This window comes from Lygodium microphyllum, unplaced genomic scaffold (assembly GCF_053477565.2).
Source record: "Lygodium microphyllum isolate KBCC unplaced genomic scaffold, Lygodium_microphyllum_v1.1.10 scaffold_93, whole genome shotgun sequence".
Classification (NCBI taxonomy): domain Eukaryota; kingdom Viridiplantae; phylum Streptophyta; class Polypodiopsida; order Schizaeales; family Lygodiaceae; genus Lygodium; species Lygodium microphyllum.
The window spans coordinates 174,091-198,276 of record NW_028229576.1 but is presented as its reverse complement, the minus strand read 5'-3'; the positions used below and the strand labels follow the sequence as shown (position 1 = coordinate 198,276).

Sequence of the window (24,186 nt, the reverse complement as noted above, 5' to 3'; positions counted from 1 at the left end):
GTAGGCTGTTTCTTGCTACTCCAAGTGACTGCAGCACTCCCAAAAGAGAACACATATCCACTGCTAGATCGTCTATCAGAAATACTACCAGCCCAATCAGCATCAGTGTATCCATGCAACTGTAACTGAACCCCAGTCTCATAAAATAGTCCATACTACAATGTGGACTTCACATACCTGAGTATGCATCTAGCCGCATCCAAATGCGGTTTCCTTGGAGCCTGCATAAACTGACTTACCAATCCAACAGCATAGCTCAAATATGGCCTGGTAATAGTCATATAAATCAAACTTCCTACTATGCGTCTATACATAGTAGGGTCTTCCAGAAGCTCACCTGCATCTGCGCTCAGCTTCAAATTCTGCTCCAAAGAAACTGAAATAGGCTTACAACCTGTCATCCCATATTTGGATAGCATGTCCAATCCATACTGTCTCTGCAAGAGCCATATCCCACTTGGTGATCTAATCACCTCAATGCCCAAGAAATAACGCAGCTCTCCCAAATCCTTCATCTCAAACTTCTGCTTCAATAGCATTTTCACATGAAGGATATCTTCATCACTATCACCTGTGATAATCAAATCATCAACATAAATGACAAGCAACATAATACCTTTCTCTGTTTTTCTCACATAAAGTGAGAAATCTGCCTTGGAAATCTAAAAGCCATCAGACCATGCTCTAGGTGCTTGCTTCAAGCTATACAAGGCTTTCTTCAACCTGCAAACAAACTCAAGATGAACAGCATGCACATAACCTGGTGGCTGCTCCATATAGACCTCTTCTTGCAAATCACCATGCAAGAAGGCATTCTTTACATCCATCTGATGTAAAGACCATCCCTTTGATGCAGCCATAGCAATGACTGCTCTTACGGTTGCCATCCTTGCAACCGGACTGAATGTTTCTTCATAATCAATGCCATATGTTTGTGCATACCCCTTGACTACTAATCTTGCCTTGTATCTATTCACAGAACCATCTGAATTGTGCTTCACCTTATAAACCCACTTACAACCAATTGCATTCTTATCTTTAGGCAAAGGTACCAATTCCCATGTAGCATTTTCTTCCAAGGCATCCATTTCTTCATCCATGGCTTTCTCCCATTTTTCTTTTCCCATGGCTTGCTCAAAAGAAGAGGGTTTTGGTTCCTATATCACTTTGACTATATAGGCATAGTGAATGGCTGCTGTAAATCCATCATATTTTAGCCTATCCACAGGATACCTAGCTCTGGTAGACTTGCGCAAAGTAGGCTCACTTCCAGATGCTCTCAAAACATCCCTGGTCTTCCTTACTCCAGGTGTAACAATAGAAGGAATACCCAACTCATCATCAATGCTCTGTTCTGAGCCACTGGATTCACCATCCACATAAGAGTGACCTGCATTCACATCAAACATGGGCTGATCTACCTTCTCTTTTCCTTTTTGTGATACCTGCATACCACTATCTGCATTGCTTTGAGGAGATTCTTCTGATCTCAATTTGCCTGTCCATGGCGAAGAATGTGAACAACTGCTAGAAGACACTGCAGGTCCACTAATATCTTGTGACTACTGCTGTGAATTCTGTGCAACATTACCATTTTGTGCATCTACATTATCAATCACATTTACTGGTTTATACCAGCTACTCATCTCATCAAAAACAACATCTCTGCTCACTGTAAACTTACGACTAGAAGGGTTATAGCATCTATACTCTTTGCAGTTATACCCTTTCTACTGCAAAGAGTAACCAATAAAGATGCACTTCTCAGCTTTTGGATCCAACTTGGATCTCAACTCATCTGGCACATGAACATAGGCAATGCAACAAAAAATTTTCAAATGAGAAATATCTGGTTTCCTACCAGTATACCTCTCCTCTGGAGTCATGCCATGTATTGCTGCAGTGGGAGTCCTGTTCATTATGTAGACTGTTGTAGCAATTGCCTCAACCAAGTAAAAATCTGACAGGTCTTTTTCATTGAGCATGGCACGAGATACCTCTCCAATATGCCTGTTTTTTCTTTCTGCAATTCCATTTTGCTGTGGGGTATGACTACATGAATATTGCTGCTTTATGCCATGCTCCTGCAAGAACCTTGCAAACTCATTTAAGAGGTACTCTCCCCCTCCATCTGACCTTAGGCATTTTATTTGTAGGCCTGTTTCTTTTTCAACCATAGCTTTAATAGTTTTGAAATGCCCAAAAACTTCACTTTTCTTTTTTATAAAATACACCCAAACTTTTCTGCTATAGTCATCAATAAAAGTGACAAAATAATGGCAGCCTCCAATAGATGCAGCTTTAGTAGTCCACACATCAGAGTGGATTAATTCCAATGGCTTCTTACTCTCTTGAACATGTCTAGGAAATGGTTTCCTTGCCTGTTTGCCAAATTGACAGGCTTCACATACCTTATTCATTTCTGCAACCTTGAATTTAGGCAATCCTGTAACAATATTTTGGGCCTGCATTGATTTAAGTCGCTATACATTAACATGACCAATGCGTTTATGCCAGATATCAATATTTGCAACTACACCGGTCCCATGTGCAAACATTGTTGCACTCAATTCAGGCATGTCTGCATCCAACGTAAACATTCTGCCCTTCTTCTTTCCTTTTGCTATCAAACGACCTTTATTTTTCATATCCTCAACAAAGCATCCATGAGGATTAAATCTGACCTGCAAGCCCTGCTCAACTATTTGACCAACAGAAACCAGGTTCTTGGTGATATTCGGAACATGAAATACATCCGATAGGTATTTCTTTTTCCCATCTTGCATAGACAAATGAATTTTTCCAATCTGCACAATAGGATGTGCAGTATCGTCACCAGTCTCCACAAATCCTGGTTTTTCCATTTTCCTTGCATCCTGCATCCATTCTGCATGACCTGTCATGTGGTCTGATGCACCTGAGTCAACGTACCACACATCGTTGCTTTCTTCTGCACTTGTCACAGAATTGGTCATGTGCTGCACCATAAACAAATGCTCATTTCTGTCATCACCCTATCTACAAGAAGATGCATAATTCCCTTGTTGCAATTTTCCATTCATGATGTTATTCTAGTTTTTATAGTAGTCTTTAGCCATATGATCCATTTTACCAAAGTAGTAGCATTCAACATTGCTATTTGCATTTTGGCCTCTTTGCCATCCACCATGACCTCTTTGGATCCCCCTACCTCTAGAGTTACCACGTCCTCCTCCATACGACCGGTTTTCTTGAGTTTGCTGCATATTCTGATTTCTACCACGGCCTCCAGATCGGCCTCCTCTACCTCTGCCTCTACCTCTTCCAGTATTTGAGTAGAAGACAGCTTCTTTTGAAGTTCCTCCTGAAGAAGATGCACCACCATTTCTCTGCTCCTTAGAAATTAGAAGAGCAATCAACTCCTCAAAATCAGAAAATCTTTCACGGACGGAAATGGATGTTCGGAACTGTGCATAATCCTTTCCTAGACCATTCAAGGTCACAGAAACTAAATCATCATCTTCCACTGGCGACCCAATGGAAGCAAGTGCATCTGCAATCTTCTTCACCTTTATGTGGTAGTCATTGATGCTCATACTTTCTCTTTGCACATTGTGCAACTCTTGCTTGAGCTGCATTTTCCTGGCTTGCGTATTTGTGCCAGTCCATTTCCTATAGAGGTTTTGCATATGATGTGATTCATTTACCAGTCCAAACGGTACTAGAGTCATTCTATCCCATACCATGGGATCTTCAGCTTCTATTGAAGCTTCTAAGACTTTCTTCTCATTAGTATCCTTTCAAGTTGAATAGATTCATTCACCTCGCTTCCATAATCTTCATCTTGAATTTTATCATCATCTTCTTCGAACTCTATCTCTGTCTCTGTAAGGGATGTGTAAGAGAATGTTTAAGAAGCTGGGAAGAAAAGATGTTTAGTGTAGAAATAATAATAATAGCTTGTCATACTAACATAGGTACAAAAGGGAGAGATATATGAATTTTCCCATCTTTTTGGAACATTAATATATTATTTTGTCTTACCTCACTTCTTGTTCATAGCTTCTATGGCTTCTCTTTTTTTGTTGTCTTTCTCTCTCTCTTTTTAGTATTTCTCTCTCCGCACTCTCTTTTTCTCTCTTCTATCCTCCTCTCTTCTACAATATTCTCTCTTCTCTTTATCTCTCTCTAGTTCTCTCCTTGACAAGTGGTATCAGAGCATAGACTTTTGTTCCATTTGATTTTCTCATTCTAGTCTTCTTTTCTCCAATTTTCCTCCATTAAATCTTGAACATCAAGTATAGGAGTGACATGGCAAGTACTTACAGGTGTTCTACTTGAAGTAGAGACTAAACTTGGGACTCTGACAAAGATCTTGAAGAGATTTGGCTAAACCGTAGCTAAAATGGTAGGTCATACATCCAATATAGGTTAATTTGAAGGTAAGTTGGTCAAATAGGAGTTAACTGAACTTGGAAGAGAAACAAACTGTGGTTACTTTCCAAGGAGAGGGTTCTCTTTCCCATTTCTTGGAGCTTTCCTATAGGTTTCATGAACTATGCATCCAAGATCTTCTTCTATCTCTCAAACCCTTTGGTTTCCTGACAAAGCAACACTTGATCAAGCTTCCTTTCTTCAAATTCTTCATGATGATTACCAATAAGCTTCAGGAAAGTTCAGCCATGATGCACAAAACATGGCCAAAAAATACGGAGCATTTTTCGGCTTAATTTCAGCTTGATTCTTGGCTCTATTTTCCATCCTCCAAGCATGGTGCTTTACCTGGGCATTGGTAACTAAATCCTTCAGTAATCATCAAGATTTGCACTCCATTCTTCATCTTTAAGATATTTTGAAATCGTAACTATGCAATCCATGGATAGCCATGACATCTTCAACTCGATCTTCAATGTTTCTTCAATTTCTCAAAGATTGTTCATCATTTCAGCCGTGGGATTCATTTCAATAAAGATTCTTGAAGAAATTGCAAGGATTGAGTAAGGATGGCCATGGATTCAACTTCAAGAGCTTCTATGGAGTCAAAATTTGGTGGAAACAGGTTTAATGCTTCAATCTCAAGCTTTTGAAGCTTCAAGGTTACTTCTAAGCACTAAATACACAAGGATTGAAGATTATTTCAATAACATTGAGAAATTGGAGCCTTCATCAAGCATTTGGGGAACATTCAGGCCTTCGTCAAATAAACAAAAGGTATTCCTCTTCAAATTTTTATTTCTCTCATTCATCCAATGCTAAGCTTCATCCAATCGATTGAGAGATTAAAGAAGTGTAAAATTTTCATCAAATTTTAGCCTATCATTAGTTAAATTAGCCCTTTCATAGAATACATTGTTTACTTGATTTATATTGGATTCACTCAATAAATTAGAAGCTCTTGCTTGAAGTTTCAGCATGACACTCAATCCCATCCCAATTGGTTGATTACATTACTTACTCTAATCCATTAACTTGTTGATAATTGTTGATTCATGGCAAAATATATCATAATCCATTGTAAAAGGGTAAGTTAGTAGTGAGTCACTACATGGTAAGACCCTCTCCCTATTCATTGGAGATATACACAGATATTTTCTCTACACCCTTGTATAATTCTACATCCTTATACAACATTCTTCACTGCAGATTTTTTGTGTTTCACTATCTCTTTTAGTGCGAGCAGGTGAGTTGCGCATGAGAACAACACTGAGGAGAGCATGGGCGTGGGAGAAAATAGAATATTTGATGAAGTTGATGTTTTTTTTGTTGTAGGAGAAGGAAGAAGGCTGTGTTTTTTGCCTTCAAGTGCAGATTTTACCTTTTCATCACCTCTGGCGGGTGAAGAAGAATAGACAAAAGGTGGAGTCCAATCCAATAAGATCTTGAAGCACATGGTTCTTCACTATTGTTGAATCAACACAAGGGGGAGTGGATGAAACTAGTCCCTTTTTTTTTTAAAGTACCATTTCCTTCTTGCTTTGAAGTTGAGTGACTGGAACTAGGATGAATGAAGTGGAATGGAAAAAGTGCAAGTGACTCAAGGAGGCATGTCTAACCAAGGTGAGCAGAGACTCCCTAGGTATTTCTTGACCTTGATGCACCCTGGGTAATCATGGAAAAAAAAAGAGAGGCTAAGGAGTTAGATACAGAGCCAACCGACCAAAGCCATTGGATGCATCGAACTTGAGGACCCCTATGTACAATGAAATGCATGTGTGTGCATAATCTCTTTTCTTTTCTTTTCTTTTTGTTTCCTCTTGCTTTTTATTTCCTCTTCCTATTTTTTTCCTTTTGTATCACTCTTTTTTAGTGTGTTTTTCTTCTAATTTCTTTCTTGAATAATACAGTGTCAGATAACTTGGCAAGCAGTCTTACAAAATTAAAGTGGAAGTATGAGATATCTAAAGGCTAATTGAGAATAGTAGACTTGGCTCAAAGAGTGGTGTTGTGCACTAGAGTGTGCATAGGGGATATGAAACATTGTGCCTAGAATAATGAAGCACAATACCATGTTGTCGATGCAGTAGTGTTGATGAAGACCCTCAAACTTGTACTAATTGGTGAAGACTTGCAGTGTTGATGAAGCAAGCGTGACTTCTCCTTAGGAAGTAGATGATTATCATCTACTTGATGAAGACTTGCAATGCTGATGAAGCAAGTGTGACTTCTCCTTAGGAAGTAGAGGATTATCATCTATTGAGTCAAGGGATGCAGTCGATGAAGAAATTGGGATGTCAGTATTGATGGCACTCATATGACTTTGTCTTTTGTTAGAGTCTCTCAAATGATTTGGTTATCATTATGTTACATAACTTGGAATCTTCAAAGGAAGATTCTACTATTGATGATGTTGGCTTCAAACATGAAGTGCATTGTATTGCTATGTCACCTATTATTTGCCTACATTCACTTGGTGAAACTTTTAGAGGACCATGGAGTGGATGCAAAGGCAAAAGATAGAAAAAATTAATGATAATTTTTGTGCTCTATACCATTGTTCCCAAAAGATAAGTGAGATCATGTGCTTTGGATGTTTCCCTCACATAAGATGTAGCATTTGTTTTAAAAGTTAGAGGATCTTTGGTTATTATCAGTGCAACACATTGAGCAAAACAATAAAGTATGTACAAGTTAGCTAGGGTTAACTAGATACTAAAGCTAGTCTTTTGTTGTTTTTAGAATCCACCAGTCATAGAAATTTGGGCTACACTCCAATTCAATAAAAGCATCCAAGTTAGTTGGTTTGGTAGCTAGTCCATAAATATAAGTACTCAAATCACTAAGCAAGGAAGGCCTTGCAAAGAAATCGGCTATATGTAATTCCTCTTCAATCAAAATTTTGTCAATAAATAGGTGATATTTCAACTATCATGTGGCTAGCATATGCAAATTTTTAGCTAGGATGATGGAGTATTGTAAAGTGATCTCAAAATTGAATTAGATTGAAATGCATTGACTATATGACGTTGCTCAACCATTATCGTAAGATGACGGCCATCACAAGGAATCTCAAGTTGATGAGAAAACCACTTCTATGAGAATGAACTCGAGGAAATGAAATTCTACTAAATCTCATCAAGTATTGACTAGTCTTTGGCCACAAAAGCATAAGAGAAATAAGTTGGCATAACTGTAATTGCTTCTGAGGAAGGGTCTTAGCATATTCATTATGAACCAAGACAATTTTGTGGTACAAAAGGTTTATGTACATCACTCTACTACACATCGGGTAATGAAGATGCATTGTGGATGGTGGTAGAAGTAGAGGAAAGATGAGGTTTTGTGCCATTTATCCTTGGAATAAACGATTCATAGAAATCAGGATTGTATTGCAAAGAGGAAAAAGACACTAGGGGTGTCAGTTGCATGAGTTCGCCTCAAACTAGTCGAGTTGCAACTCTACAACCACTAGATCCTTGGTGTTTTCTTAGTCATAAAGTGCAGCTATTTTCCCATCAATAGGCCTATTTTCTTATCATATAAGTTAGATTCAAATTTTCTATATTTAATATATATTTGTAGTGCTTCTATATCTTTTTGATTAGATATGTGCACATTGCTAGAAGCTAAATTGTGATCTCTATAATTAGGCCATGGAAAATGGAAGATCCACTCTAGATACAAAAAAGATAAAAAGTCCCTAAACTTGTTGACATATTGATGGAGATATAGCACTTGAGACCTTAAGAGGGTCATTCATAACATAAATGACATGACAAAAACACTTACCTTTTAGATACTAGCTTTTAGATGTACATTGTAAATCAAATGCCTTGGGAAATATTTATCTTAACTAGTGTCAATATGAAATAGTGGAACATATCATATTTAGGTTATCCTATAGGATTCAAGAACACAAATGCCTAATCTAGCTAGGAAGGAGCAAACAATATCAATAAAAAGACTATCACATAGTTATACATGTGACCAACATCATCATATGTAAACCATTTTATGTAAAAAGATGCAACATTCTTAATAGAGGAAATGACTGTTCACATTATAAGTTAAAAATTCCCTAATTGGTTGTTGTGAATATTTTCAAGCTTCTTAGTTGGTTATTGTTTGTTTAAATAGGCAAAAAATGTTATTGCTAGAGACAATGACCGTCTACATTCGAAATTTCCATCTACATTTGTTGTTTCAAAAGCCTTCATCTCAAATTGTATGACCTTCTTTGGAAAACTAGAAATCACAAAGAGACTAAAGACTCATGTTGAAGCCCTTCTAACATAAACTAGTTTATGCAACTACAAGTCAAACATAGATTTATCAAGTGGAGATCTAATTACAAGACATAGAAAATGGTGGACTGTGCATTCTTAAGCATTTAGCCCATGTTCAATGATCATCTTTCTCTTATGTTACTCATTATAATGTTCACCTTACATCACCCTTGGCCATCATCTAGTTCCTCACCACAATCATGATTCCTTCATGGCAATGCTCCACTTAGCCACATTTCTTGTACTTCTGGAGATAGTGCATGAAGCGGATCACAATATGTATAAAGCACATCTTTCCTTCCCACTGGGGACCTAAAAGTAGCTATCCTTTTACATGATCATAGATCTCATAATGATGAGCAAGTTGCTTCCCACTTTCCAATGGTAGATCCAATATGAAATTTGGAACATCAAATCCAGCAGTAAGTCCTTGTACTTTTTTCTCTATTTGTATTATTGTTGATAAAGGTGTACGTAAGTCTTCGAATCCTGAGTCACACTAGTAAGATGTTAGTTTCACTAACAAACATATGAAGGGACTGGTGGGTCATAGTTATGATTAGGACATACTCAAAGAGAAAATTCTAGATTTAATAAAAGAGGTAAGCACATAGCTAGAGAGTACATAGCGACATATGTGTATGTGGGTGTGCAAAAGAACATACACACACACACACACAGTCTGTGTGTGTGTGTGTGTGTGTGTGTGTGTGTGAGGATCACATACCTTTGACCATTTCACCTTGATATACGTAATATGGGTGGATGATGTTGTGAGCAAACTTCTTTATGAGAGCGGACATTGTCTCTATTGAGTCATTAATACCACGCAAGACAACACTTTGATTTCTCAAAGTCACCCCTTTTTGAAAGAGTTTTAGTGCCGCTAGTTCAATAATCCAAGTGATCTCATCTAGATGGTTAAAATGCAGATGGAGGGCTACATGTTTCCCTAGTTCACGTCCCCTTGATACTAAGCTACAAATTACATTTGGCCAAGTGTGGTCATTCAATGCACGCATCGGTGCTGCTGTAAAACCCCTTGTTCCGAACCTAGCAAAAATGTATTTATAAGAAAACATTATGCATTCTCATCCTTTTAGTTAAATATATTTGTGTATGCACACATGCACACACACATGTGTTGGTGTGTATGTGTATGTATGTATATATGTATATGGATAGATACATACATATATTCATATCATAAATTAACATAATCTATGCTCTTTTAGAAAGAAAATTAGGCTCAAATCCTAATCAAGCTAGAACACTTCTATGAAAATGGTATGCTATAAACATGAATTAATGTACTTAAGATGCATTTCGGTTTTAGGACTATCGAAGTATTCTTTTTACTCAAATATCTCTGAAGAAAAGACTAAGAATCTTACAAGTTTAAAGCATTTGTCAAGCATCTTACCTAAAACGACGAATGCGTGGAATGGACAAGAGGGTATCTCCAATGTACTCAATGTCATCTGTTGATAGGAAGAACATATCACCACCAGAAATTGTCAAGTCTTCAATTTGTGGATGTGTCTTGAGGTACTCAAAGGCCTCCTTCCAACACTCCCGGTTTGACTTCCCAAAGCTTTGTTTCTTTACTGTGTTGGTCTCATTTCCCTCAATGTAGCTTCTGTAGCAAAACTATAATAGTAGAAAAGAGAGCTTAGTTAATATTTAGTTAATCTAGACAACTTTAGAAATCACTTTCTTCTTTTCGTTTGTACTTGAATCATCATAAACTTTTCCTAGTTTACTATTGTAGCTGAATCATCATAAACTTGTCCTAGCAATGTTCAGGAAAAGGCGGGCTTGCTTCATCCTAAGGCTGGTTCATTTTCGAAGAAAACTCATTTGATTCAATGTGAGGAGGAATTGCCTACTTGTGAAAAATACAAGTGAAAAGGATTTAGGCTGGTTCACCTTTAGCATAGAAAGAGAATATCCTTCTCATGATTAAAGTAGAAGGATAAGATCCTTCTAAATATACATGGATAAGGATTTTCAATAATACATATCAATTTTCAAATTACTTTTAAATTAACCTTTTAAGCTTTAAATTTTCAAGTTTAAAGTTTAAATTTTAAAAGTTAAACGTTCAAGCTTTAATTATAATTAAAGTTGAGGAGTCAGGACTGCAATCTACTACCAGCAAATTGGAGAGAGAGAGAGAGAGAGAGAGAGAGAGAGAGAGCGCCAAATGGCAAAAACTCTCGTTTCATCATGTAATGCATTGCAAAACTCAAGTTGCAACTCAAGTCTACGACTCTACTGCTTGTTCAATATTCATAGTTCTTTCAAGTTTTTGCGAATCTGGTGCCTCCCTGATTCATCAACGATCATTCCTGGAGGTTGGCTGCAGCCTGATCTCCTTCAACTTGCATCCTAGGACCTACACGTGACGCCACGGCAACAGGGCACTAACTGGCGTGGCCACTGCCATTCTAAGTTCTACCATCCTACGCCATCGTCCTCCATGGCTGATTCTGGATAGAAGCGTGGAGCCTGGGCGCCTAGAACTTGGAAGGCTGAAGCCTGCTTTGTTTGAAATATCCTCATCCACATAGTGCATATTCAAAAGGGGGGTCTATAAATTTTAAAATTAGCAACTTAAAATCCCATGTTCGCACATCATGTCATAAGTTTGTTATGCAAGCTATTTTGCTTGAAGGAAAATACTCCATTGAAAAGAGTGTTAAAAAAATAAGAGAAGTAAAAGACGAGGCATTACTTTCATTATTTAGAACTGCATATTTGATTGCAAAGCAAAATTTGCCATTTTTTGCATTTCTTGAAATGATAAGCTTATTGCAAGATTGCCATGCACCATACACTACTAGTCTTTATAATGATGATAAGGCATGTGCTGAAATGATTTTTTGCATGGCATCATCTCTTATGAAAAGTACAATAGAAAAGGTTTTAGCTAGTCCATGGTTTGGTGTTTTAATTGATGAATCAAATGATATCTCCTCACATGGGCATATGGTTATTAATTTATCATATCTTGAGGCTGATTGTATTCCTAAAACAAGCTTTTATGGTATCATATGTGTGCATGATGGCACTGCAAGATCTTTGTTTGAGGCTATTATTAGTGAGCTAAAGAAGCGTAAGCTAGATCTACCTAAATTCGTTGCATTTGGGTCTGATGGATGTTCCACAATGATAGGAAAGGAGAATGGTGTCCAGGCCTTATTGAAAAAACACGTTAATCCATTTTTAACATCAATTCATTGTGTTGCCCATCGTAGTGCCCTTGCAATATCTAGTGTAGCAAAAGAGATGCCTTATTACAAAAAGCTAGAAAAACTTATTAATGTTATAGCTTCACATTTTAATGTTAGCACGAAGAGATTAGAAGGGTTGCAAGCTATGCAACAAGATTTGGCATGTCCCATTCTTCGACTTGAGCATACTTTTGATGTGAGATGGTTAAGTAGATATAGAGCTATTAGTAGAGTATGCAAGTCTTTAGATGCAATACTTGATATCACAAAAAGAGAGGCATTTGATATTTATGAAGAATTGGTTGAGTTCGAGTGTGTTTATTGCTTACAATTCTTAGCCGATATTTTGAGAGGTTTAACAACACTAAGCCAAATGTTTCAAAAAGACTTTGTAGATATCACAACTATAGATAGTCTTGTGAAGAATGAAATTGTATCCATAACACAATATTACATTGATTGTCCTCCTCCTGATGTGATTGCATTAATTGTTGGAGTATATGGATATGATATCCTTCCAGACTATGGGCCTGAAAAAGGATATTTATATACATTAAGAGGTGCTTTGCATGGGAATAAATTTTATGAGCATGATTTAAAATGTAAAATTAATGGAGAAGACTTTAACAAGGCCTTAGAATTTCAAGTTGCTTTTGCCAATTCAGTGGTAAGTAACTTGAACTCTCGATTTCAAGATAATTCTATACTTAACTATTTAAAAATACTTGTGCATGCACAACATCCAATACATGAGAAGGCCTTAAAGAACTATGGAACCCAAGAGATAGATCAATTAACTTCATATTATGGTTTTCCTAAAAAGCTAAATATAGAAGAATTCCTTGCAATGGTAGAAGTTGATGAGTTTAAGAAAGAATTTAGAAGTTTTAAGCATCAAGCTTCTAGAGATTGGATACGATTCACATTGCCAAAGATAACTTCAACACTTGCTTGCAATAGTATGTCGAGGGATGCTTATCCAAATATTCTTACTCTTTATCAAGTAGCTCTTGTCCAATGTTCGAGCATTGCTATTTGTAAGAGAGGTTTTAGTGCTCGAACTGTGATAAAGAGTAAGCTACGTAATCGTTTGGAGATTAAGAGTTTAGATACATTAATGAAAATCTTTATTGAAGGGCCTTCTAAGTTCACTGATATGGAGTTCATTGAGAGTATGGACTTATGGGCTGAAAAAACACATCGACATTTATACACAACATAAGAAATTTGCTCATTGATTTTGCAGTAAATTTGCATACTGATAAGAGCAATTGATTTTTTATGGCCTATGATGATTTTGAAGTCACTATGCATTATTTGCACTTTTGTTGTCTTGATTCTTTTGATTTTAAACCATTTTCCTATCTTAAACTTATTTTTTCCTTGGTTTCTTCTATCTTTTGAATAAAAATCTTTCACATTTATTTTTAGATCATGCTTGCTTTTAATAAAATATGCTTGAACTTGTTAAAAACTTTTTTGTTTATAATTTTGGTTGTATTTCATTACATTCTCTTTCATGTTAGTTTTGTTTTTTCTTTTTGTATCATGGTTGCTTTCAATAAAATGTGCTTGACTTTTTTAAAACTTTTTTGTTTTTTGTTTTGCTTATATTTCATTATGTTATCTTTTATGCTAGTTTTGTTTTTTTTTCTTTTTGTTTCTTCTATGCTTTAACTTCTCTTCTTTTGGGTTTCTATTCTATATGTTCTCTTTACTTTTGTGCTTATGATGTATATACTTCTCTGAGGCCATAGACTCACTAAGAGACATAGAAACCACTTGTATGCATTTGTTTTTATCTATTAAAATTTTAGATATGTAATATAAATCAAGTTGCTTATTGATCATAAGGGTTTTCATTTCTACGGTGTAAGAGATAAGTAATTGAACAAATTCTAAGGAAAACTTTGAAATATAGACTCTTTCAAATAATGGAAAAAAAAACGATTATCCTTTCATTAAAAATTTAAAAGGGAATTTGACCAATTCAATTTGTAAGATCAAGGGAATTGGGCCGGTTCAATTTAGAATGAAAAGGTTTTGGATGGTTCAAATTTTACAGAACCACCTTACACTAAGACAAGAAGGATCTATGTTAGGTTCACAAATTTTTTTTTCCCGAACATTGTGTCCTAGTTTACAATTTGTACATTACTCACCATCTTCTTTTCTTTTATACTTGAATCATCTATAACTATTCCTAGTTTACCTTTGAAAAACGATTGTCTCTACGTGTACATGGTCTACTGCTGTGATTGTTTCTTGTGCCCGAGCGGAAGGTGACATGTTTTCATGTTTCACAATGAAGCTGTCATGCACCAAATTAGGAGGTGTGGTCACTCATGCAGTTACCAACCACAAGGATTATTATAAAAAATGGATAAGGCCAAGACACTAAGTTGTTGTATGTTGCTATGCAAATAAAATAAGTTACACACGTTTTTGTAACTGATCCTCTGTATAAATTAAACTTTATCCAAGGGTGTATACCTGCAATATATAGGGCATACTGTGGTAGAGACTAGAGCAGCTTTGTCAGCATAGCGATGTATAAGGCTGGTTACACACCAAGTAATGGATGGCCAACCCCCACCCAGAGTGTAGGCATGCACTTTTTGAAATTAGGCACAAACATGGGCGTCATACCTTTACACACCAAAGCGACACGATTTGTAAAAAATAAAAAAGAATAAACTTATAAATCTTTTGATTGGTTGCAAATGCAAAAAGTACACCCTTGTCCGCCACTTTACAAAGTGGGCAGGGGAGACTCTCCATCCAAAAATGAGCGGAGAGTTCACTTGTTTAGCAAGTAAACAACAGGTCATGTCCTCTCCAATGTATAAAGGACTACGGACACCAACCTTTAAAGAAGTGTTTTGATTGATCAAAGCTTACAAAGTGGGCGTCCCTTTTTTGATGTTTCCATTTTACGTTGCCGGTACGATGACATGAGTACAGAAACGTCACGATGACATGAGTATTCCGTTACGCGACGCGGGGGGGCGCTCATAACTCACTTCCTCAGATAGACTGTCTCGTAGGGCCATGGGATGGTCGGCCTGGCAGGTGGAGGCCAAGGGGAGGAACTGCTTGCGGATGGGGTCATCAACGGGGTTAGACCAGTCGATGCAGGAGAGTACGTAGGGCGTGAGGGAGATGCTCATGGGGGCCAGCTCCATCCCCAGCAGCACGTCCTCCCGGAACCCACCATCCTCAGCTGGCAACACGTTCTCCAGGAAGGCCGTGATCTGCTCCTTGCTACGCACCGAGTGTATAAGGGAGCATCCTCTTGCTTCCTTACAAAACGGTGTTGAGACGAGAATAGGCAGCGTGGTGCGCCATCTTCGAATTACCCGTTCCTTTGTAAATCCTCCTCAATCTAATACATCTTCTCACTTTCATTCTCAAAACTCTCTCACTCTCTTTTCTTGCAATCGTGTTATGTCGTGATGTGCCGTGTCGTGCCGTGCCGTGCCGTGTCGTGACGCGCTATGACGCATCGTGTCGTGCTGTGACGTGTTGTGACGTGACGTGTTATGTTGTGCCAAAACCAACTTGGGGATATTTACCTTACGCACTCTTAGTGTGTAACACTTGGTATCAGAGCCTCTCCTCACGCGAAGGCAGGTCCTTCAACGGGCGTAGGAGTGATCATAGTGGAAAGCTAATTGTGTCATCAAAAATGGGTGGACGCAACAAAAATAAAAGTGCGGCTAGAGAGGAACGAGATGAAATCTCGGTAGCTCTTGGAATTGGGGCCAGTAAACCTCAAATTGAGGTCGGGGATGAGTACCCGACGGAACATGAGGATGATTTGGATGCAGCATTGAAGGAAAGAGTGGCGCTTCGTAGGGAGCCCAACTCTATTGAGGCCATGCGGGGTATGATGCAAGATCTTTTGGCTACAATGTTACCCAAAGCTATGGGAAAAATTCAGGCTGAAACAGATAATGAAGTTGAACCACATAGAAGACGCAGAAAGAAAGACAGAAGAGATCGGGATGATTCGTCTTCCGACGAAATGGGAAAATTTAAACCACAACCTCCGAACAAATACAAAGGAGAAAGAGACTCTGTCAGCTTAAATAGATGGATCCATGAGGTGGATGGGTACCTCAAATTGATGAAAATTTCAAGCCGCCGCAAAGGTCTCGCAGCAGCTCAGCTATTAGATGGAGAAGCGGCTAAGTGGCTCATGTTTGAAGAGGAACAGCACGGAGGCAAGCTTTCTTGGGAAGATCTACAGAAAGCGATGATAGATTATTTTGTTCCCAAGAATGAACCCTTCAAAGTCAGAGACGAATGGCGGTTTCTCAAGCAATACAATGGAAAAATGAGGGAATACATTCAAAAATACCGATCTCTTATGCTTCAGCTTCACGACATGGATCCGACGACAAAACTACATGGTTTTTTATATGGTCTGCAAAGATGGGCTCGTCAAGAAATAGAAAAACAGGAGCCGGCTACCGTTGCAGATGCTATGAATATGGCTGAAAGGCTATGGGATTTTGAAGGTAGGCAAGTCGGATCCATGCGCAATCCGTCTTCAGGTGGTACATCATGGGCTCCAAGAACAACGCAAGGGTTCAATCAACCTAATGCCAGTACAGAAACGGGATGGTCAAGTCAACAACCCCTTCGAATTGAATATACTGAAGGCACAAGGACCGACTCAAGCCCTGCCAGTACGTCTACATCTTTTAGATCTACAGGTGGAGCCTTCGGTCGAAGCAATTTCTCATCACGGGGGGGTTATTCTAGTGGATATAGAGGAAGAGGGGGCCCCCTAGCATGTAATTTATGTGGAGGGCCTCACTTCGCTCGAGATTGTCCCAAAGGGGCAACGGCGTCAACAAGTGGATCTAGAGCAGCTTATGTTCAACCTAATACCGCGTTGCCCCCATCCACAGTTCACATTACAGAAATTGAAGAAGACAGTAAGAATTGGGATCAAAGACCGAGAGTGGGTGCTGTTGAGGCTAATACCTCTCCTACCATGCCTGTTTGTATTCCTCGCATCAACAATATCTATGTGCAGGCAGCAGTGGAAGATATTTCCCAAAATTTAATGGTGGACACAGGTGCCACACACAATTTTCTTTCACCGCAGGTAGCAGCACGCCTGGGCGTCAGGCTCTCGAAGGCAGCAGGCCTTGAAGTTTCATTCGTGCAGGGTAACTACAAAGCTTGTGAAATGGTAAACGATGTTCTAGTGCAAATAGGGCAGTGGCGCGCAAAGTTAAACTTCATTGTTGTTCCCATGGATGGGTTTGAGGGCATTTTAGGAATGGATTGGGTAGATCAGCACGTGGTGCAAATTTTGGGTATGCAAAGGAATAAGATTTATCTTCAAACCCCAACCACAGTGGTGTGGGTTCCATATTTTCGTAGCAGGTTGCAGGATCATGCGACCTCTTCATCGCCAATTCCGGTGACTAGTCATCTCGACAATAAGCCGGTGAGTCCCTCAACTTCTACTATTCCTACTAACCACACACAGAAATGGATTCCCAAACAGTCATCTCCAAGGCATACACCAGCTAAGCAACCTTCAGCAACAAGTTGTCACGCAGCAGTGCACCACCCTCATAAGTCTTTTTCGCTCCAACGGCAAGCCACACCTACAGAGCCCGAAGTTCCTCAACAACATCAGGAATCTACTTCTTTACCCCAACCCAGTCCCACTCCAAGCTTCACAGGGCATACAGAGGATCACCATCACGAACAACAGGATCAGAATCAAGTCTCACCGATGTCAGAAATTACGGCTAAGCAGCTAGAAAAAGAACTGAAACATGGGAGACAGTTACGTCTTTGCATTACACGCATAATTGAGGAAGAGCCAGTCATTCAGCAGATCATCTGGACCATAGGGAATGACAAGGTGTAACAGCTCCTGAATCAGTTTCAAGATGTCATGCCTGATCATTTGCCCGATGGGTTGCCTCCTCGCAGAAGTGTCGATCATAAGATTAATCTTTTGCCAGGGGTTCAACCCCCAGCTGGGCCGATTTACAGGATGACAGGCACGGAATTGGTGGAGCTCAAGAAGCAGATTGGTCAAATGGAAGCCTCTGGGCACATGCGGCCAAGTAGATCCCCCTATGGAGCTCCGGTACTATTTGTTAAGAAAAAGGATGGCTCACTCAGGCTATGTACTGATTACCGCGCCCTCAACAAATTCACGGTCAGAAATCGATATCCCGTGCCTGTCGTTGATGATTTATTGGATCGGCTTCAAGGTGCTAAGTTCTTCACGCGTCTCGACTTGAGGTCGGGATACCATCAGATTCGCATAGCAGAAGGAGACGAAGAAAAGACAGCTTTCCGAAGCCGTTATGGCAGTTATGAATGGCTGGTGATGCCGAAGGGACTCACTAATGCTCCAGCAACCTTTTGTGAACTAATGGATAAAGTTTTTATTGATTTCCTAGATGACTTTGTAATCATCTACATTGATGATGTCTTAATTTACAGCAAAACTCTGGAGGAGCATTTGGAGCACTTGCACAAAATCTTCTCGCGGCTCCGTCACCATCAACTCTACGTTAAGCCGGAGAAGTGCCAGTTTGCAGTTGAGCAGATAGATTTTCTGGGCTTTCTGATAAAGCCGGATGGTATTGCAATTGATCCTAACAAGGTGCAGGCTGTTACAAACTGGCAACCCCCTACTAAGCTTGCACAACTCAGAGAATTTTTGGGGTTTACAGTTTTCTGTCGCCGGTTTATTCAAGACTACAGCAAGCTTACCGCACCATTAACAGATTTGACATCCCCCACAACTACTTTTCAGTGGACAGATAAGCAACAACAGGCTTTTGACCAACTCAAGCAAATGATGATACAAGCACCAGTACTCAAGATGGCAGATTTTTCCCGCACATTCGAAGTCCATACTGATGCCTCAGCATACGCCATTGGGGGTGTCCTTATGCAAGATGGACACCCAGTTTGTTATGAATCTAAGAAATTGGATGCTACAGAAAGGAGGTGGGCAACACATGAACAAGAGATGTTCGCAGTGGTATATTGCTTAAGGAAGTGGAGACACTATGTTCAAGACAAACCCACCAAGGTCTATACAGACAATATCTCTCTCAAATATTTCCAAACCCAACCCAAGCTTTCGCCCAAACAAGCCAGATGGCAGGATTTCCTAGCAGAGTTTGATATAGAAATTTTACACAAGCCTGGATCTTCTAACAAAATGCCAGATGCTCTCAGTCGAAGAGTTGAGTTACAAGCTATCACAGTTGCTGAAAGTAGATTTGCTGATCAAGTTAGAGAGCACATGCAGGGAAATGAAGAAGCAGAGCAGCTAATCAGAGACATAGAATTGGGTAACACACCATGGGGCATGTATGAAATCAAAGATGGACTTATTCATTATCAGTCAGCATTATATGTTCCGAAGGTGGCAGCTCTCCGCAACCAAATACTCTGGGAGTGTCACGATAGTCCTATTGGGGGCCATTCCGGTCAGATCCGAACCTTCGATCGGCTTAAAAGATTTTTCTACTGGCCGAAGATGCGGGAGGATGTTACACAATATGTTCACACCTGTCCTACCTGCCAAATGGTCAAAGCACAGCGCATGAAGCCACCAGGAGAGCTGCAAGAGATGCCCGTACCGTCCCGTCCTTGGGACGTGGTCAGTATGGACTTCATCACAGAGCTTCCAAAGTCTCATGGTTGTACAGCGATTTTTGTGGTAGTTGATTATTTTTCAAAGCAAGCTCATTTCATTCCAACAGAACCTCCCATTACAGCTCCCAAGGTGGCCAAATTGTTCTTTTCAAGAGTTTTCAAATATCATGGTCTACCTTTGGCTATCATCTCAGATCGGGATCCCCGATTTCTAAGCAACATGTGGAGGGAATTATTCAAGTTATTGGATACGCAACTCAGGTTTTCTTCAGCATACCATCCGCAAACCGATGGGCAGACAGAAAGACTCAATCAGGGTATTCAGGACTACATTCGAAGTTATGTTCGAGCAGATCAGAAAGATTGGGCTCAATTTCTTGATATCCTTGAATTTCATTACAACGCCACACTCCATAGTTCTACTGGGTTTACTCCTTTCGAGGTGGCAACTGGTAAAGAAGTCATAACTCCCATGGCCTTAGCAGCAGGAAAGCAATTTATCGCAGATCCAGATGCTGAAGAGTTTCTGCTCAATTGGAAACAGCGCATGCAAGTCGCTCAAGACACCCTTCGTCAAAACAAGATTTTAGTAGCCAAGAGATACAACATCAATCGCCGCAAACATGTACAGTTTTTCCCTGGTGATTTGGTGTTGGTCAGTTCCAAAAATATAGATCTGCCCAAAAACCTAACTCCGAAGTTCAACAACAGATATTATGGCCCCTACAAGGTGGTAACCAGCATTAATGATGTCACCTACAAACTACAGTTGCCACCCAACGTTTTAATTCATGATGCCTTTCATGTACAACTACTTCGGAGGTTCCATGCCGACACTAGATTCGGTCGTCAACGTCCTTTGCCAGATCAGCTTAAACAACTACCCTTTGAACCTGAAATAATTCTGGCAACTCGCTTCACCGGCAAACATCCCGAATTCCATATCAAATGGAAGAATCGCCCAATCAAAGAAGTGGCATGGGTGATTGAACCTGTAGTCATCGAACATGCCCGTGATTTACTTCTGCAGTTCTACAACGAAAGAGAAAATCCAGATCTCTATCATCCACTTTTACCTCCTGAGTGATTTTCTGTCTCACGATTTGTATAGTGAGGAGTGGACAGAATCAATCTACTTCATCTTTTTGGCAAAGTCCTTTGTTCCACAAGTGTAATTGAGTCAGTGGGCAAGGCATAATACTTCTCCACCTCTAACTATCCGTCTTATCTCACACTTGTAAAAATTCCGTGGATAAGACAGGGCTTGTACATACTTCCCTTGTAAATAGCGGGCTAAGACACTGATCTGCTCTCTAGGAGTGGATTAAGACCCCCGATTCTTTTCAGTCAAAAATCCGGTCCCTCTCTCGCCCAATGAGGACATTGAGCTTTCTCGTGGGGGGGGAGTGTATAAGGGAGCATCCTCTTGCTTCCTTACAAAACGGTGTTGAGACGAGAATAGGCAGCGTGGTGTGCCATCTTCGAATTACCCGTTCCTTTGTAAATCCTCCTCAATCTAATACATCTTCTCACTTTCATTCTCAAAACTCTCTCACTCTCTTTTCTTGCAATCGTGTTATGTCGTGATGTGCCGTGTCGTGCCGTGCCGTGCCGTGCCGTGTCGTGCTGTGACGTGTTGTGACGTGACGTGTTATGTTGTGCCAAAACCAACTTGGGGATATTTACCTTACGCACTCTTAGTGTGTAACAGAGTGGCCCACCTGCCATCAGTAGCTCATGAAGTCCTCCGTCGCCACGTCAGCGTACATTGGCACCTTCCTCCAGAACTCCTCTCCGCCTGCTGCTGGACTACCTGCAAATTACACACAGGCACACCTAAACATGTCAAACGCGATCCGAGCCTCAACTCAAGTCAACAACCTTAGTCAACGTCCCCTCTCTCTCTCTCATCCACCGTCCACGCATGTATATGTTAGTCAAGGCTCAGTACAACGGACCAACGGTCCACTTCTCTCTCTCTCTCTCTCTCTCTCTCTCTCTCTCTCTCTCGTGGCCGGCCTAAGTAGCCCAACACCCACCCGTAACAGTGCTCGTGTGCCCATTCGTGGTCACGACTCCATCTTCGACTAACTGATTGCGTGCTGCCGTATACGGCCGACTTCTTGAGGGAACCGGTCTAGGCCCTCCCGCAGCCGCTAGCTTAATGTAATTGGAAGAGAGAGTAGTGAGCATGCGGACGTTGTTATAGTGCAGCTCATGACCCTTATGATCATGGCATGCACTTGCAATGCCACTGAGCGAGGACAGAACCTTCGAGACGAGCGCCATTATAAGCTACGAGCGAGTGTGTGTGAGGATGAGTATGCGTGGGGATGTATTGGTAGAGAGTTGCCTCAGAGTTGATGATCAATTTAGAGAGAGAGAGAGAGAGAGAGAGAGAGAGAGAGAGAGAATCTTTTCTAGGTGCCTTCGGGGTCATTGTTTAGAGTCCATCCTACTTGAAACTGTTCCCAATTCAAACTCTTCCCACTTGAAAACTTTTGAGAAACCGTAAAATATTAAAATATCTATCTATTTATCTACATAGCTTGGGGAATTGGGACATAACCTAGTACAAGTAATCTACTCAAATATGAGCTTTGAACTCCAATAGATGGAAACTCTCACATGCAATTCAATGGCACATAACTTAGTCAAACATGTCTAAAAAGATATGAACTTGAAATATAATTCAAACATGCAATATATTGTGACATAACTTGTTAGTTCAATCTAACTAAACTAATATGAGCTTAAACACTCTCATATATTAAAAGAATCAATGAGATACTCAGGTTTTAATTAGGATTACTTTAAAATATTCATAAAGAGAGTCTCATGCAACTTTATACCCTATTTGCATGGCTTGAGGTCAATTATATCATGCAAGCCTAGCGAGAAAGAGAATCACATGCAACTAGGATTTTCTAGTCACAACTCTTTGTTTTGGCAAATCATCGATTGAGAATCTTGACAATATCCTACAAAGATTTTGACATTTTCCAAAGTGGTAAGGATTTATTTCTAGTAGAATAGAGGCAAGAGCAAATCTAGGCTTTTAGATTTTGAAGCCTTGGTTTTGGCCATTCTTCTCAATATTTGGTCTAAGCAACTTAATTCATCCTTACAATAATTGGTGAAATAATTCCACTCTAAGACATTAATAATGTTTGGTAAGGAGGACACCTTGCTACAAAGTTGGTGAAACAATATTTCCATGTAGACATTGATAGTATTTGGTGGGGACGAGAGGACATATGAACCCATTGGCTTGAATATAAAAAGTGGTTTGAACTTGAATCTAACACAATATTTATTTCCCATAAGATTGTATGTTTCCCATCAGTGCTCAGTAGAGAACTTTCCCTATGACCGAGCTTTAGCATATTGGATATCAGCCAAAACTCGGCGAAATCAATTAGATATCAACACAAGGTCAACATCAGTACCATCATCATCGTTAACAAAACTACATGAAAATGATGAAGTTTCTAGTACTGATGGATGGCAAGCCTAAGATAATCAAGTTGCTCTTTGTGTAATCAACTTGAATGGTGAAGCTTTTGTATAGGCAATCCAAGTGAATGTTGCACTGTGGCTTATCAATACATTATTTATAGGCATTTGCTCACAGGAAAGTTGAGCTTTAATCAATGTGTATTGACTTGATTTACCTTGCTTTAGTTGTACTATTTTCTTGGCAATAATACAGTCATGGTTGAATTATCTTTCATTCAATGTTTTTCTATGTTATTATTAAGAAAACTTTACCATCTTGAGTTCAAAAATAACACTTTAAACATTTTATAACTTTATTATTTTCATAAAAAATATTCGCCAATCGATTATAGGATATCTTTGGGTTAGAGAACAAATTGCCACACTTTCGAAAGTCTAAAATATAAGTTTTGCCACATATTCTATGACATGAAAGTAAACATTGGCTCTTAAAATCATCTATGTTCCTTATCCCCTATGGATTTTGCAATCCTTCAAAGGAATGCTACCTTATGCCCCTTATTTCAAGCCAAGGTGGAAAGACTTCAGTCCAATCGATTTACTGTGATATTCATTTGAGCAATTTCATGAGTTTGTTCCTCCAGAACACTCTTTCTTTGTTTATTATCAGCAACACAAGATCGTCTTCTATATCAAGCTCTCAATTATGGATTTGCCTATTCCAAAGGATGGTTGGAGTGGAGCTTGGTCTACTGATTTATTGACTTAGGTGGCTAGAATAGTTTTTGAAGACTCTGTGACTATAGACACTATGTTGATGTCTTATATGTATTTGAGAGGTGATTTATTAATTCCAAATGATGAAGATTTAGCTTGGTATGTAGGAGATGTGGTATTACAAGCTACATTACATATCAGATATTTGGAGTTGTAGATTGATCAGATGTTCCAGGTCTATTCTTCTTAAGTGACTAATTGTCCTGAAACCTTTTGGCATACAATGATTGACTCTGTGATCCTCAATCAATGAAAAAACAAAGCCTATATTCATGTGCAGAATATTGACCAACTGAGAGTGGACCTCTTAGCCCAGCTTTCAAAACAACCGCCTTTTGATTTATCATTCTTTGATG

The 24,186-nt window shown here is 39.4% G+C and overlaps 2 protein-coding genes across 2 annotated transcripts; one reads left to right on the top strand and one right to left on the bottom strand.

Moving 5' to 3' along the window:
• Positions 1-11,873: 11,873 nt before the first annotated feature.
• LOC148008667 (uncharacterized) lies at positions 11,874-13,160 on the top strand. Its single transcript, XM_087674103.1, has one exon. The coding sequence runs from the start codon at positions 11,874-11,876 to the stop codon at positions 13,158-13,160; it is 1,287 nt and encodes a 428-aa protein (XP_087530229.1).
• Positions 13,161-21,301: 8,141 nt separating this feature from the next.
• LOC148008666 (uncharacterized) lies at positions 21,302-21,908 on the bottom strand. Its single transcript, XM_087674104.1, has 2 exons — positions 21,634-21,908; positions 21,302-21,407 (listed from the first exon to the last, which is right to left on the bottom strand). Exons 1-2 carry the CDS (start codon positions 21,881-21,883, stop codon positions 21,322-21,324), a joined length of 336 nt encoding a protein of 111 aa, XP_087530230.1. The 5' UTR covers positions 21,884-21,908; the 3' UTR covers positions 21,302-21,321.
• Positions 21,909-24,186: the final 2,278 nt, after the last annotated feature.

What these genes read in the sequence shown, in the direction of transcription:
- LOC148008667 (XM_087674103.1), top strand. Translation starts at nt 11,874, where the DNA reads ATGATAGGAAAGGAGAATGGTGTCCAGGCCTTATTGAAAAAACACGTT.
- LOC148008666 (XM_087674104.1), bottom strand. Translation starts at nt 21,883, where the DNA reads ATGGCGCTCGTCTCGAAGGTTCTGTCCTCGCTCAGTGGCATTGCAAGT. An exon ending in GCACACGAGCACTGTTACGG is followed by an intron (nt 21,408 to 21,633) that starts GTGGGTGTTGGG and finishes TGTAATTTGCAG; the next exon opens with GTAGTCCAGCAGCAGGCGGA.